Source organism: Mus caroli, chromosome 7 (genome assembly GCF_900094665.2).
Source record: "Mus caroli chromosome 7, CAROLI_EIJ_v1.1, whole genome shotgun sequence".
Classification (NCBI taxonomy): Eukaryota; Metazoa; Chordata; class Mammalia; order Rodentia; family Muridae; genus Mus; species Mus caroli.
The window spans coordinates 142,399,415-142,415,126 of NC_034576.1; the positions used below are offsets into that span (position 1 = coordinate 142,399,415).

Genomic DNA, 15,712 nt, shown 5'->3' on the forward strand with positions numbered 1-15,712 from the left:
GCTCAGGATGCCCCTCCATCCTGGTCTGGTTTTCATTTCTCACAGACCAGATCTGCAACTCTATCATCTATCTATCTATCTATCTATCTATCTATCTATCTATCTATCTATCTATCTATCTATCTATCTATCATCTATCTATCTATCTATCTATCTATCTATCTATCTATCTATCTAATCTTATATCACTTATACCCTTTTAATTGTGTTAAGACTTGTTTTATTGCTGAGTATGGGGTAAAAGTCCAGAGAGACCTCATAACGTCCCTGTATCCTGTCATCATTGGGTGTGGCGCTCATGCACTGGTCTGGAGGCTGATAGTCCCTGCTGATGTCTGTCTCCTTGTTCTGTCCCTAACTGAGAGGACTGAGATACCCCACTGTAATAAACCACATAATGTTGTCTTGTACTTATACCAGTTCCACTAGGGCATGCAGGTTTTGTGTTCTTCTGTTACACTGTTTCCAACTCCATGTTAATACTTTTTATCAATAAATAAGTTCTTTTATTCATGCTACTAACGTCTACTCTGAGATTGACACTGATAGTAAATCAGTCCCTCTATCTTTTATTCAACTGTTAGCATGGTGTATATTTTTATTATTTTACTTCCAGCTTAATTTTTTTCCCCGAGACTGGGTTTCTCTGTGCAGTCCTGGCTGTCCTGGAACTCAAGCTAGTCTCGAACTCAGAAATCCACCTGCCTCTGCCTCCCAAGTGCTGAGATTACAGGCATGCGCCACCACTACCCGGCTTTATTTTTATATTTTAAGTATATACTTTTGTAGGCATCATATAGTCTGATTATGCTTTATTCTGCAACCTGAAAAACATGCAATAGTTAGTTTGGATATTCTGACTGTATTTAATGTGGTTATTTCATTTATGAAAGGTAACTTCTCAACCTCCTATTTCCTGAGGTTGCCTGTTTGCATTCTTTCTGCTGATCCTCAGGGTTTCAGTCCTTTTTCCTCACCCAATACCAGATCAGGTTCTCCTCTTCCCCCCAATGCTCCCCCCATCCACTTTCCCTCTCAGGTCTCTCTCTCCCTCCCACCTTGTGATTGCTTTCTTCTCTCTCCCAAGTGAGACGGAGGTATCCTCACTTGGGCACTTCAGCTTGTTGACCTTTTTGAGTTCTGTGGACTGTATCTTGGGTATTCTGTATTTTTTTTTTTTGCTAATATCCACTTATCAGCGAGTACATATCATGCATGCCCTTTTGGGTCTGAGTTACCTCATTCAGGATATTTTCTATTGCCATCCATTTGCCTGCAATACTCAGGATGTCCTCATTCTTAATAGCTGAGTAGTATTCCATTGTGTAAATGAACCACATTTTCTGTAACCATTCTTCTGTCATGGGACATCTAGGTTGTTTCCAGCTTTTGGCTATCACAAATAAGGCCACTATGAACATAGTGGAACATGTGCCTCTGTGGCATGGTGGGCCATCTTTTGGGTATAATCCTAAGAGTGTTATAGCTGGGTCTTCAGGTAGATCTATTTCCAATTTTCTGAGGATCCTTCAGATTGATTTCCAGAGTGGTTGTACCAGTTTGCAATCCCACCAGCAATGGAGGAGTGTTCTTCTTTCTCCACATCTCTCTCCAACATATTTTGTCACCCAATGTTTTGATCCTAGTCATTCTGCTTGGTGTAAGGTGGAATCTCAGGGTCATTTTGATTTGCATTTCTCTGATCACTAAGGACTTTGAACATTTCTTTAGGTACTTCTCAGCCATTCGAGATTTTTCAGTTGTAAATTCTTGGTTTAGTTCTATACCCCATTTTTTGATGGGGTTGTTTGGGAGACTCTCAGGAATCAAAGGGAGGGACCTTAGATGAAATGCCTGACAGTAGGGAGAGGGAACTTATAGAGACCATCTCCAGTAGGAAGACAGGGCATCAAGTGAGGGATGGGGCTGCCATCCCACAGTCACATCTCTGACCCATAATTGTTTCTGCCTGAAAGAATTACAGGGATGGAATGGAGAGGAGCCTGAGGACAAAAAGGTCCAGCAACAGGCCCAAAGTGGGATCCAGCTCAAGGGGAGGTCCCAAGGCCTGGCACTATTACTGAGGCTATGGAGTGTTCACAAAAAGGACCTATCATGTCTGTACTCTGAAAGACCCAAAAAGCAGCTGAAAGAGTCAGATGCAGATATTTGCACCCAACCAATGGACAGAAGCAGCTGACCCCTGTTGTTGAATTAGGGAAGGCTGAAAGAAGCTGAGGAGAAGGGCAATCTTGTAGGGGAATCAGCAGTCTCAATTAATCTGGACCTCTGAGATCTCTCAAACACTGGACCACCAAACAGACAGCATACACCAGCTGACATGAGATCCCCAACACACATACAGTAGGGGACTTCTGGGTCTGTGTTCATTCAGAGATGATGCACCTAACTCTCAAGAGACTGAAGGCCCCAGGGAGTTTAGAGGTCAGGTGGGGTGGGGGGTGGGGGCATCCACGTGGAGATGGGGGGGAAGTGGGTTGGGAGGAGGTGTGGAATGTGGAGCAGTCAGTGGTTGGATAGTGGGGACAGGGAATCTGGAGTGTAAAAAATAAATTAATTTAAAAAACCAGTAACTTCTCTGTGTATAGAAGTCTGAGTGACAGTTTTTTCAGGACTCAAAAGCTGTTACTCTTTTTCATACTAAGAAACCTGTCTTCCTTTTTCTGTATATGACATGTAATATAGTACTCTTTTTTGAAATTTGGACTCTTTGTGAATTCACATCGTGCCTCTCAGTCTGACTCATCTCTCCATCACTTGGTATCTGTCCTCTGTCCTTGCAACCTCCCTCCCCCCATTAGGAAAAAAAAAACAAGACAAAAAAATCTTGCCATGGAAACTTCAGTGTGTTATAGTGTGGCACACAGTGTACCCCTTTGTTCAAATATCTTTATTTGCAAATGTTCATTGCAATGAGTCATTGGTCTGATAGAGGCCTCTGGCTTCTGTTATGCTATCTATACTGGACCCTCACTGGGACTCCTCTGAGATACCCTGCTGTTGCCCTGTGTCATGGATCTGCAGGACCAATCCATTTACATGCTCCAGCAGTTTGTAAATGGGGTGGGGGTGGGGTGAGCCAACTCAAAGTCCTGGACCTGGAACTGAGTGGTAGCTGAGCTGGGATCACCCACACCTATACCACCAAGATCAGTTCTCCAGCACTGTCCTCCCTGGCTCGCTCAAGAAGGGGTGGGGCTATTTCTCCTCCTTTCAGTTGTCCTGTCTGTCAGAGGTGGAAAGATGCCAGGGATTAGGAGGGCATCTTTCTCTCTCTCACATCACCTCATGGCAGACATCGAGAGGCATGGGCAGCTCTCCCATGCTCATGTAATCGGGGCTAGCTCACCTGTATCACTGCCAGCAGGGCTAGCTCTACTGTGCTGCCCAAGCAAGGTTGGCAAAGGGGAAGGGGAACTGCTCTCTGGAGTGCTACAGCCAGTGGGGGATGGAGCCAGCTCTGCATAGCCCTTCGACATCAATATGGTCCTAGGCAACATCCCAGATCAGGGACATCCGCATGACCTTTGGTGGTAACATGAGTACCTGATATCATTATATGTGCTATATGACCACAGACCCAGACATGGATTTCATCATGACCTTAGGTGGCAGGGCAGGCTACACACATCAGACTCTTCCTCATTACCCTCTCATTTTCAGTTCTGCCTCTCCTTATGGTGCTCAATCCATTCTGTTTCTCTTTCTCTCCCAACTCTCCACTACATACTTACACATTATAGTGGCTCCCACTATGGGTTGGCCACACAGTGGCTGGGCCTCTGGGTGTCTTCCTGCAGTGTAACAATCATAAGAGAAACAGTTCCTGACTTCAGTCGTGTTGCTCAGTAAATAAGTTCTCCCACATTGAGTATTAAACAGGCCTGATCGTTCCAGCTTCTGAGACTAGACAAGTTTGAGTGCATTGAAGGCAGTATGGTGGTAGACTGGTCTGAACATATGCACAGAACATGTGTCATAACAGGAAAGACTGCTAAATGACCATCTACTTACTCCAAATACTCAAGGGGCTGACAGACCAAAGAAAGATTCTGTCAAGATAAGCTTGGTGAATAAATTGTTTTATGGGCAGCTGCATTAATCAAAAGTCCCACCCCTAGTTAATTTTGGTACCTGTACACTTTAGCATCTCTGGGATTTGTATAGACGGGAAATACTGGTGATTGGATTCCCAGGAGAGCACCCTGTGACCTTTTCCAGGGGAGCATGCCAATAACCTGATTACCATTACCACAGATCTAGCTCCATTCTCTATCACTCTGCTTAGTTCATTGCCATTACTGTAGACTAAGCTCTCCTATGAGCCATGAGCTTCTGGATGGCAATAGATATATCAAGCTATACAAGAGGAGACAATATTGCTTTCTCTCACATGTCATCTCCAACTACAGCAATTGTAATGCAATTCAGAGGCTAAGTAGTGGCCTTTAGCATCTCATTGGTTTAGGTAAGGATTTTTTCAAGAAGCAAAGTATATTCTAGACAAATAAAATGTTCTCACAGAAGATATTGTGAGTTTTGGGGTATTACTATTCTTCAGGTTCTAAAGTGTATGCAAGGCTTGATGCCTTCTGAGTATACAGTAATGGGATCATTTTCTCCATGGACTAAATCATTAATGGGCAGGAAAGAAGTGTTACTGGAAATCATGGGGAGTCTGAGTGGACTCACATAACATCATATAATATGGCGAAAGTTGGGGTCTCTTCTTGGGTTTTAGGTGTTATGGATACATTAACTTAAGAAGTAAATAACATGGAAGTGCAAGGGCAACTTACTACAGATGAAAGGAAAAGCCTCAGGTTCAGGTGAGCTGTAAATCTTGCAGCCCAGAGGAGGAGACTGGAGATGCGAGGGTGGGATTGGGGTCATTCTGTCTGAAAGAAAACAACAAAACAAGCAAGCAAATAAACAACCATGGAGGTCAGCCTCATGGCTGAGGGGATTGCATTAGAAAAAAAGTAAGAAGGCCTAAAGTGTTAGGGAATAAAAAATAATATATCCAGGGTAAATAAGCAAGAATCACAAAAAGAAGGGGGACTCAATGTATGAAATCAACCTGAAGAAGTGTCTGTTACATGGCAGCAGATAGCCAGGGGTGCAGAGCAGTGTGTGTGTGTGTGTGTGTGTGTGTGTGTGTGTGCATGTGTGTGTGTAGGGGGCGGGGTGGCAAGCCTGACAGTGTTAGGGAGCTCAAAGGCTTACTTATGCTCTGTCCAGCATCTGAAAGAAAAAGACCTGTCCCTCCTATTTAGGGCTCAGAAAAGCTGAATCCTCATGGCAGCTTCCATGGACTTCGTAAAGGGGAGATAATTCTAGGAAGGAAAAGTATATTATCTTAAAGATGGACCCACTTTTCTTATATTTTTGGTTGTGAGCCTAGCCTTTAACAGCTGAGCCATCTCTCCAGCCCTGGACCCACTTTTCTAAGGGTGACACTCCTCCCTCATCTTCTCCACTTCTTCTCCCTACATCCCCTCCGGCTCAGTTTCTTGACCTCTTGTTCAACTGTCTTAACACTCAAGGGAGGGGACAAGTACTGTGGATTTGGAAGCATCTCCAGCCACTCCAGGATGGTGCATCCCAGACCAAGAGTGCTGAGAATAGGGCAGGCTGATTTCTGATTCATCTCCTTGCGCTGATTAGAGATAACCCTGAATACCCCATCTCATGTCTTCTCTCTCCCTAATACTGCCATGCCATGAAAGACCAGTGTCTATCTGATGTTCTCTAAAAAGAAAGGAGAGAAAGAAAAGGCAATGACTTGAATTTATGCACCGGGGTCTTATTAACAGCTGATGGGCTTTTGTGAAGTGATTAGATCCTGATTTTGCATCTTTGTCTCAACATACTTTGACATAGTACTGGGAGTTGAAGTTTTGATCACAGATATAGGAGGAAGGTGAGCATTTGGAAGAATGGCTAAAGCTCTTGCAACCACTTATGCAGCCTTTCCCACACTGTGCTGGCCATGCCTCCTGCTAATTTGTAGAGTAGGGAGATTCCTAGTGAGGCAATCCCAGCAGTGTTCCCAGAGCTTGCTTTGGGACCAGGTTCATGGCTCTGACCAACAAATTGTGATTAACCACATGGATGGCTGGACCACAGGCTGAAATCATGTGCACTGGGCACAGTATTCAATATATACATGCCAGTGATTGTTGGTAGTGTGGAGAATGTGGAGTAGACAGAAGCATGGAAGAGTTGGAGAAAGATGGTGGACTAACACACCAATCCTTATTCCTTTAAGTAGCTCAGTGAGATGCTATTGATCCTCTGAGTCCAGGAAGATGATTAAGGCATGAATCTGATTACAGAGGCAAGGGGAGTTTGTGTCAAGATCCAGCCTCAGCCTGGAGAGGTGCCCTGTCCAGAGCCTAGGTGTCAGACAAGGCCTCTAGTTTGCCATGACCATAGAAGAACAAGCTAGCCATATTGCAACATAAAATGGTCCGTGCCCCTGAAGACCACAGCAGTCATGTGATCTTTCTGGGAAGAGAGCAGCTTCCTGGACCCTGACCAGCACTAGTCTAGCACCATTTGCTAAGGACAGGTCACTTCAGGTCTGGGATGGATGTTATTGTGCTTAGGTGAAGTTTGTTCTTGCTCACTGGGTGAGGTAAGTAGACATGAAAGAGCAGAATTCTGGCAGCTGCACAGCCCGAGGACATTATCCACTTAGAGGAGATGAAACTGCATGGTGACCAGTGACAGTCTGTGCTGGAGGACATCAGACAGGGATGGGGAAAGAGCTCTGACCTTGGCTTCTCAAGTGTTTCTATCTGGAATGAGGGGCTCTTTGGGACTGGCTGAAATTGTGGTTTGGGTAGTTAATTGGCTCCAGGCACAAACATCATCCCCTGATCTGCCTGAGTTCTCCCTCTACCCTCTGCTCCCACTGGTGATATTGGTAGACAGCAACCCCCTGGGTAGCAGGACAGACAAGTTGTCCCAGTGTCATCAGTTCTACAAGTGTGTGTTGTGTTGCATGAAAGGAGGCTTGGTCACCTCCATAGCCAGTCCTGCTCAGGAAGCCAGTGTGGTTCTGCCTAATTGGTCCCTCAGGGACTGATTCCTCCCTGTGAGCACTTGTCTCTTCTATAATAGAGGATACGGGGCCCCTGGTCCTCACACCAATACCCTAATATCCCCTTTTAGTTAAAGATGTCACATACACTCTTTAAATGTTTTTAATGTAATCTGGCTCTAATGAAAGTTGACGTGTGTGTGTGTGTGTGTGTGTGTGTGTGTGTGTGTGTGTNTGTGTGTGTGTGTGTGTGTGTGTGTGTGTGTGTGTGTGTGTGTACGTATGATGCTGAGAAGAAAATTTCTGGAGAGGACACCTGGGAAGATTCTTGCTGTAGGCTTACCATGTGAGTTTAATGTTGATTGCACTTGCATTTGAATATTAATGACCATGTTTTTGGTAATAGGTTTGGGTTAGGAGATCATTTAAGCTGCAATTTTCAAGACAGCTTTGAAAGCAATTAAAAAAAAAAAAAGAACTGCCTGGACACATAACATCATCATGCCTTCCCAGAACCTACCTGTATCTCTGTCTCTGCCTCTCTCTTTCTCTTTTGTTTTTTGTGTGTTTATTTTTTCTTGCTTTATTGGTGCCTCTATGTCTTGCTCCATCTCTATCTTTATATCTGTCTCTATATCTGCCCCTCCCTCCCTTCCTCCTCTGCTTTGGGTGTGTGAGAGAGAAAATCTATTTCTGTCTCTCCTCATCGTTGCCTCACTGTCTTTCTGTCCTCATGCGTATGTCTCTCTCTAAATCTCTCTTTCCCTACCCCTTCTTTCTTTCCTTGTTACCCTTCTCAGTTCTCATGTTGAAATATATAGTGTCTCCTGTGCCAGGGAGCTCATTCCGCAGGGTATGGGGTCCGGTATCTTCTAGCCACCCTACACAGTGACACAGCTTTGTAATATTTGGATAAGTATATCTACCTTCTAGACACTGCCTGAGGTAGGTCTGAGAGTTGAGGTCTAAGCCCAAGCTAGGAAATTGTTATAATGCTGGCTGTATATAGGTACATGAAAATAACAATAATCTTCAAAAATGAACACAATCTAGTGAACTATCTGCAAATGTAAACTCTGAGCTCCAGGGCTCCTAAGTTTAAGCAATACTTTATACAAGAGGGTGCACAATCTAATAATATTTATATTCGTACACGTACTTGTACTCATACACGTTCAAGCACACTCTGTTTAAGGCTTTTGAACTCAGCCATAGAGTTTTAGCTTTGAGACAATATGTGGCTGCCAGGATACAGGGGTGAGACACGACTCAGTCCTGCCTGGTGCCCTACTTCAGAGCCATACTTGAAAGCCTTTGATTCCCAGCTCTAGTGATACACACATGGACAACTATGGTTTGTATAGGTAAGTCACCCCCTGCCCAGGGAAGACCTTGGTTGATGGTGTTTTACATGGCCAGGTGAGGGACATTTTGTCATCTTTCTTATTCCTTCTCTGTTCCCACCCACTGTCTGAGAGCTCATGAATAGAAGGTAACCACACCTCTCCCATGTTACCAGGACAGACTGATTTCCATCCTGAGGGGTATTCCCATTCCTGTTCCATACTCCTTGAAGTCTGGGGAAACAAGAGTCCCAGTGGAGAAAGATCCTGCATCTCTAAGGTTTATGAGTAGCCACATCAGTCTCCTAGAAGTCTTGTATCTAGAATGACACCTGCAGCCTTGGCTGGCACAGAATTCTGTCCTTACCCCGATGTAATACTGAGGTTTGGGCTCTAGGTAGGTCTCAACACATCTGCATTGGGTCGTTAGCACAAATTGGAACTGGAGCATGTCTTTCATCTTCGGATCCTATCAGATCTGCCACAGAAAACCCACTACCCCTGGATCCTGAGATCTCTCCAGCTTTATGATGAATGGGACACTGGTCACTGAGTTCCTCATCCTGGGATTCTCAGAAATGCCTCACCTTCGGGTACCACTTCTCTTCAGCTTCCTCTGCCTATACATGGCTGCAATCTCAGGAAACTTGCTCATTATGGTGACAATCAGTGCCAGCCCAGCCTTGCATACCCCCATGTACTTCTTCCTGGTCAACTTGGCCATGGTGGACATCCTCTGCACCTCCACCATCCTACCCAAACTACTGGACAGCATGATGACAGGAAGGACCATCTCTTACGGGGGCTGCATGGCCCAGCTCTTCTTCTTCACATGGTCACTGGGAGCAGAGCTTCTGCTCTTCTCAGCTATGGCCTATGACCGCTTTGTGGCCATCTGCTGTCCCCTACACTACAGTGCTTGGATGGGCCCCAGGGTGTGTGCATTCCTGGCTGGCATTGTCTGGACTATCAGCCTGACTAACACCAGTGTGCACACAGGCCTGATGTTGCGTCTACCATTCTGCAGCTCCAATGTTATAGAGCACTTTTTCTGTGAGATTCCCCCACTGTTGAAGCTTTCCTGTGCTCCAACACAATTGAATGAGGCCATGGCCTTTGCTGCAGATGTGTTCCTGGCTGTAGGGAACTTCTCTGTGACAATCCTCTCCTATGGCTTTATTGTGGCCAGCATCCTGAAGATCCGCTCAGCTGAGGGCAAGCGACGGGCCTTCTCCACCTGCTCTGCACACCTCATTGTGGTCACCATGTACTACTCCACTGTCATCTACACCTACATTCGCCCTTCATCCAGCTACTCACTGAACAAGGACAAGGTGGTATCCATCATCTACACCTCAGTGGCACCCACCTTGAACCCCCTCATCTACACTCTGAGGAACAAGGATGTCAAAGTTGCACTCCGGAGACTTCTCTCCTGCTGCTGAGCCTGTGCCAGCATCACTGCCTTCAGCCCTGCTGGACTGGGGGATCACAGGTTTGGTAGAGGTCTCTGTTCCTTTCCTGAGGACACATTTTGTTGAGCCACAAGGGACAAGTGTTCAACTGCTGCCCTTTAGGGAGGAGAAGCCCTGAAGAAACACTTGATACTTTGTAGGATCATGGAGTATCCAGGAGGTTATAGATCTCAGTGGTTAAATGATTTCCCTAAAACATCCTATGCGGGTGTAGCCTATTCCTAGCCCCCTCTGCTTATAGCCGTTACATGAGCCAGGAGCTCTGGGTAGACACTGCCTTATGCCTGTGTTCCCTTTTTACCCAAAAAGGTTACTCAGCCTTGGTTGTGGCTGGCATGTAGGTAGGGGACCTGGGGGTCTCAAGTGTTCTGGGAGTTTACGACAATTGGTATTATCATAAGTATTTCACTTATGATAAATCTGAAAATTTTTATTTCCTTTCAGATTTTAGTATATCTCTGAAAGGGATTTTTCAGGAAAATGCTTGCCATGCTGTGGGCATACTATGGCAGTGTGTGATATGATAAGGCCTGCCTTGGCCTTCCATCTTGTCCAATATGAACCATCAATGCTTAGAAGCAGCTTCCCTGGCAAAACTGGCTCTCATCCAGGAGGGTGTCAGCAGAAGTTTGCTAGATGCTTAAGAGTTCTTGGTGCCAGGGCCTTTTAATTTCCACTGTGAAGTAATGCAGCAGGGCTGCTGTGTGCCTGGGCCGTGTTGTTTTGGAAGATGTGACCAGAAAGGGAGCAGTGAGAGGAACACAGCTGCTGTCCTTCAGGAGCTGTTCACTTCTTGGAACATTCAAAAACCTTCAATGGCCCATCCCAATTCTCGCTTATGCTGTGGCTGCCTTAAGGTCATAGGCTAAACTATGATGGCCTTTTGACCTCTTTGCCTCCTCCTCGTTGACTCATGTTCCCCTCAATATTGTTTTTGTTTCTTTTCAATATTCGTTGAATTAACTAAATAATTATTGCATTTAAAATTATTTTTAATTTTACATATGTGTATAGTATTTTTAGCATGTCCCCTTCTCCTTCTAACCCTTCTTATGAGCTCTTCTTTCAACCCCATGGCTTCTTTTATTAGTGCTGCCTTTACATATATATATATATATGAATAAATATGCAAATAAAACCTGCTAAGTCTATTTAGAGTTATTCATATGTATATGCATTTAGAGCTGACCACTTGGTACTAGACAACAAATTAGGGGGCTAGTCCATGGGGAAGACTGATTCTCTTTGTGTGCAGTCATTAATTGTCTATAGCTCCTCAGATTCCCACCATCTATGTTACCATGCCAACTGGAGTTGCCATTGTTCAAGTCTGCTTACGTGGCCATTTAATTGAAGCTTCATGGATACAGTTTCCTTAACTTATGTTAAAGACACAATGTTGCAGCAGACATCTTTTTTCTCTGGGTCATAATTTTGCCACTCCTTCTCTGATGTTCTTGAGATGTAGATAAAGGTTGTGTTGTAGGGCTAGGCAACTCACAGTCAATTGATCTCTGTATTTTGATAAGTTATGGCTTTCTTATTGGTCTCTGTCTGCTGAAAAAAGAATCTTCCTTGATGAGGAGTGAGAGCTACACCTATCTGTGTGCATAAGGATATTATGACAACTACAGTGAGAGATTATATTGGTTTGGAAAAGTAGCATTAGTAGGTTCCTCTATGTCTATGACCTGTCTGACTAGTTGGCTAGATTTGTAGTACCAGTCTACTGAGTGGACCTTTAGACCAATTAGACAGCTGTTAGTTATGGTCAAGATATAAGTGCTACTGTTGCATCTTTAAGAATATATTTTTAAAATTTTTTTATTTTTATTTTTTTAATAATATATTATGCTTCTACTTGCTGTGGTTCACTGGTATCACAGTGGCAAAGATATAATTGCTTTTCTTCTTTGTCAGCCTCTATATCACCTACAAAAAGAAGTTTTTCTGATGAAAGTTGAAGTGTGCTCTAATCGATGCATATAAAACTAAGAACTTAGGGGGCAGCTTATTACTGTGTATGCTTAGTAAAATAATATTAAATTCTCCCCTAGGATAGGGTTTAGTTGACAGTGTCAGCTGTGAGTTTCAGCCTGTAGAGTGGGTCTTAAATCCAATCCTAAAGTGGTTGGTTACTCCTATACATTCATGCCATTTTTTGTAACCAGTGAATATCTTGCCTGGACATTCATTATTGTAGCTCACAGGGTTCGCAGCTAGGTAAGCCTTTGATCACTTTTGTTCCCTAACAGTATCATGGAACATTATAGCATTATGAAAGCTGCTCAGTAGGGATAAAGTTTTTAGGTCAGTACCATATTGATTTCTTCATGGCCAATGACTCAAGTATATTGTATCTTTGGTAATAAGGCCCATCAAGTTCTGGACGACAAGCAAGAGAGATAAGAGTATCCTGTAGTATGGGGATTTATGGGACCCCCATTGCCCAACAACTCAAAAAGAGGCTATTTATGCCTGGCACTGGGCTTTTTTCTTTTGAAAAGCTATGGTATTTGGGAAAAGCATTGTTTCTCTACCATAGAGTAACTCTATATGAGCATCTTTGATATTCGTATATGTCCATATTTTAGGGCATTTCTGAAGTAGTAAGTTTACATATGGCTTTTCAAGTGTCTTGTTAGATATCCCTCCCCACTGTAGGCTTAGATTTCTCAAAACTTGCTTTAATTATGGTTCTTTACTGCTTCAATCTCCCTTCTACCTACTACCCACCAGGGGCAGGGGAATAGAAAGGTTAATAGGAAATGGGGGTTGTAAACCTGTTTAGAAATAGTTCTTTGGGGAGATTCCAATCTTTGCTGTCAGCAGTCCAGTCCACTAGTAAAACACAAAACACGAATCAGTAGTGCCTGTCCAGTCTGCTTGGCAAACACCAAACATGAATCAGCAGCCCAATCCAGAAGAAACCATGAGGCTCAGCCAATTGTCTGAGTCTGCAGAAGTGGCAAGAAGTAATGGGAATAATAATGGTCTTTGGGGCTTTTCTCTCTACAATGGCATGATAAACAAAGATCAGTGAAGAAAGCAAGGCCAACCAATATAAGAACATCTTCAATGAAGACCAGCAAAGATTTGCTAGGTGAACCAATGCAAGAGGGTTGTCCACTGTCTGTTGGGTTATACTTATACTCTTTTCAAATATCACATGACCTCTCAAGCATCTGCTTCAGCAAAACATCATATGCTCTTTCACCAGGAAGCTTCCAGAAAAAACACTACATGTCTGTTCTTAGCAAAACATGCCTGCTTCAGCAAAATATCCTCTCATGAGACAGTTTCCAGAAAAACATCACATGACACAGCTGAGTCTCCTATGAAACCAGAAATGCCCACTTCACTCACCCCTTACTCCTTCTTCTACTTGGTCTTCTCATGTCCCATCCTGTTTAAGCGTCCTCTTCCGTTATTTTCCTCCCCCTTCATATATCTTCATTCTTATTCCCCTCTTTTACATGAGATCCTTTTCATGGCCTCTAACTGGTTCCCTGATATTTTTAAGCATTCCAATTTAAGAATATATATATATATATATACACACACATATATATGTATATATATATACATATACATATATATATTCCACATATGAAAGGGAGCATGTGGTAGTCATGTTTATTTCTGGGTCTTTGTCACCTTAGCCAAAATTATTATTGCCAGTCTATCCTTTTACTTGCAAATCCCATAATTTTGTTTTTATTTTTAGTTTAATAATATTCCATTATATATACCACATTTTCACTATTTATTGGCCAATTGATAGATACCTGGGATGTTTGAATATCTTGGCCATTTGTATTTCTTCATTTGACATCCACGGATTATATATGTGTGTGTATATATTATCTATCTGTCTATCTATCTATCTATCTATCTATCTATCTATCTATCTATCTATCTATCTAATTTTCTAGCCTGAACCCTTTACTCTATAGATTTAGGTTCCGGGAGACATGTTTTTCATAGAGCATATTGTGATCAAGGTTTTCCCTCCCTCATATCCTCTCAGATGCTTCTCACCTCCCCACCAGGAACATGTGGTGGCTGTGAGTGGCCTGCTTTTGAGTTGCTGCCAGGTGTGGCCACTGGGAGTCATGAGTAGAGCATGCTTGTAGGCACTAGGGAAGGACTAGGGATGGGCTAGAAGAGAGGGGGCTGAAAGAATCCAATGGGAAGAGTACAGCTTGATCTACTGTGAGGTTTGGTGCAGTGTCTAGGGAGTTCGGTCTGAGAGGGAAGTCAGAACTCTGCAAGTGGTCTGCTGCAGGGATAAGGATGAAACTGAGGAATTTGCAAAGGAGTGTTGGAAAGAATGTTCAGATCACCTTCCTGATGCCAAGGCCAGTGTAGCTGGTGGTTGGCAGTTACAGCGTGCTTCGGGGATTGGAGGCCGAAACAAAGGGATGGTGTAAAAAAACAAAGGCTTGGTTTCCCTCAAGGATCTTCACAGTCTCCAGGAAATGGAGGCAGAGAGGGTAGCAAGCTCTTGTAAATGGTTCCTAGGTAGGGGTGTTGAGTTTTATTTCTATTGTTGGTATCTCTACATGGTCAGATCACTGGGCATGACCATCTATGTTTGTATGTAGGATGATCTTTGGTGAATGTAACAATTTGGTCATTAACCAAACCATGTTTATAGGCTATTTCTTTGGGTATATCCCTAGCATGCTCTTTCATTCAAATTGTGAGACAAGAGAATAGAAACTAAAGGGGACATTCAGATACAACTACCATACTCTCAAGTATTTCTCCTACTTCAACCTATCTCTGCTGGATGTGACCTGCATGGCAACCCATAGTCCTAAAGAGCCTTGTAGGCAGGACTGCCTCGCCCAAGTGATTTTACTTGGGTCTGGAGTACTGAGCTATTTTTCTTCTTTGCATGGCTTATAACTTGGCCATCTGCCAGCTTTGCACCAGGGCACCATTATGAAATCAATACAAGTCCTCTGTGGCCTTGGAAACTTTTGTGTAGTTCATAGGCACTGTAAACTACTTAGTGCTCACCTATCTCATGTTGCCACTGTCCTTTTGTGGGTCCAATCTGATATCACAGTTCTTCTGCAAGATTCCATCAATATCATTACTATGTTGTAGTTCCACCTTCATCAATAATATCATAAGAGTCCTTGCAGGCATGTTTCTGAGAGGCCTAAATATCTTACTCACCATGCTTTCTTTTGGCTCCATAATCACCAGCATCCTGCTCATCTGCTCTGTTGAGGGCAAGAATGTCCATTCTCCACTGTTCTGCTCACCCAGTAGTGGTTAATCTGTATTACTCCACAGAGATCTACACCTATATCCATCCCACTGTAGGATCTGCTGGGCTCCTGGAAAAGGCCATAACCATTTTGTATAGCACTGTGACTCCATCTCTCAACCCCCTCATTCATACCATGAAAAACAAGGGATTCAAAGCAACCCTCGAAAAATTATTTTCCATTTGAAAATAATTCCATTAGAGAGGAATTCTGTAAGATTAGAGAGGAAACAGCAGAAAGAAGACTTCATTTATGCATCCCTTGTCTACTGAGAATGTAGGCTAAGATGTTACCTCAGATCCCCTATCCAAATCTGTGCACAGAATTTGTTGATCTTTTAATTATTCTAGTAACTCTTAGGCATTCTCACATATCTAATACATTCAAATGTGTTTGAGTGTAAGTACAGTGCTCTCAAACATTAAGCTACTTTGTGGCCTCCCTTCCCCCAGCCTGGAACCTGCTTGCTCAAGGGTGGAGCTACTTGCTCATTCGTCCTGCCACGCCTACTGCTGGAACCTGCCTTTGCTGCCTGGAGGC

At 43.5% G+C, this 15,712-nt stretch overlaps 1 protein-coding gene and 1 pseudogene across 1 annotated transcript; both read left to right on the forward strand.

Annotated features, from left to right (window-relative positions):
- Positions 1 to 8,924: 8,924 nt before the first annotated feature.
- LOC110298561 (olfactory receptor 13G1-like) lies at positions 8,925 to 9,890 on the forward strand. The gene has a single exon (XM_021167883.1). The coding sequence runs from the start codon at positions 8,940 to 8,942 to the stop codon at positions 9,855 to 9,857; it is 918 nt and encodes a 305-aa protein (XP_021023542.1). The 5' UTR covers positions 8,925 to 8,939; the 3' UTR covers positions 9,858 to 9,890.
- Positions 9,891 to 12,819: 2,929 nt separating this feature from the next.
- Positions 12,820 to 15,358, forward strand: LOC110298082 (annotated as a pseudogene).
- The last annotated feature ends 354 nt before the right edge of the window (positions 15,359 to 15,712 follow it).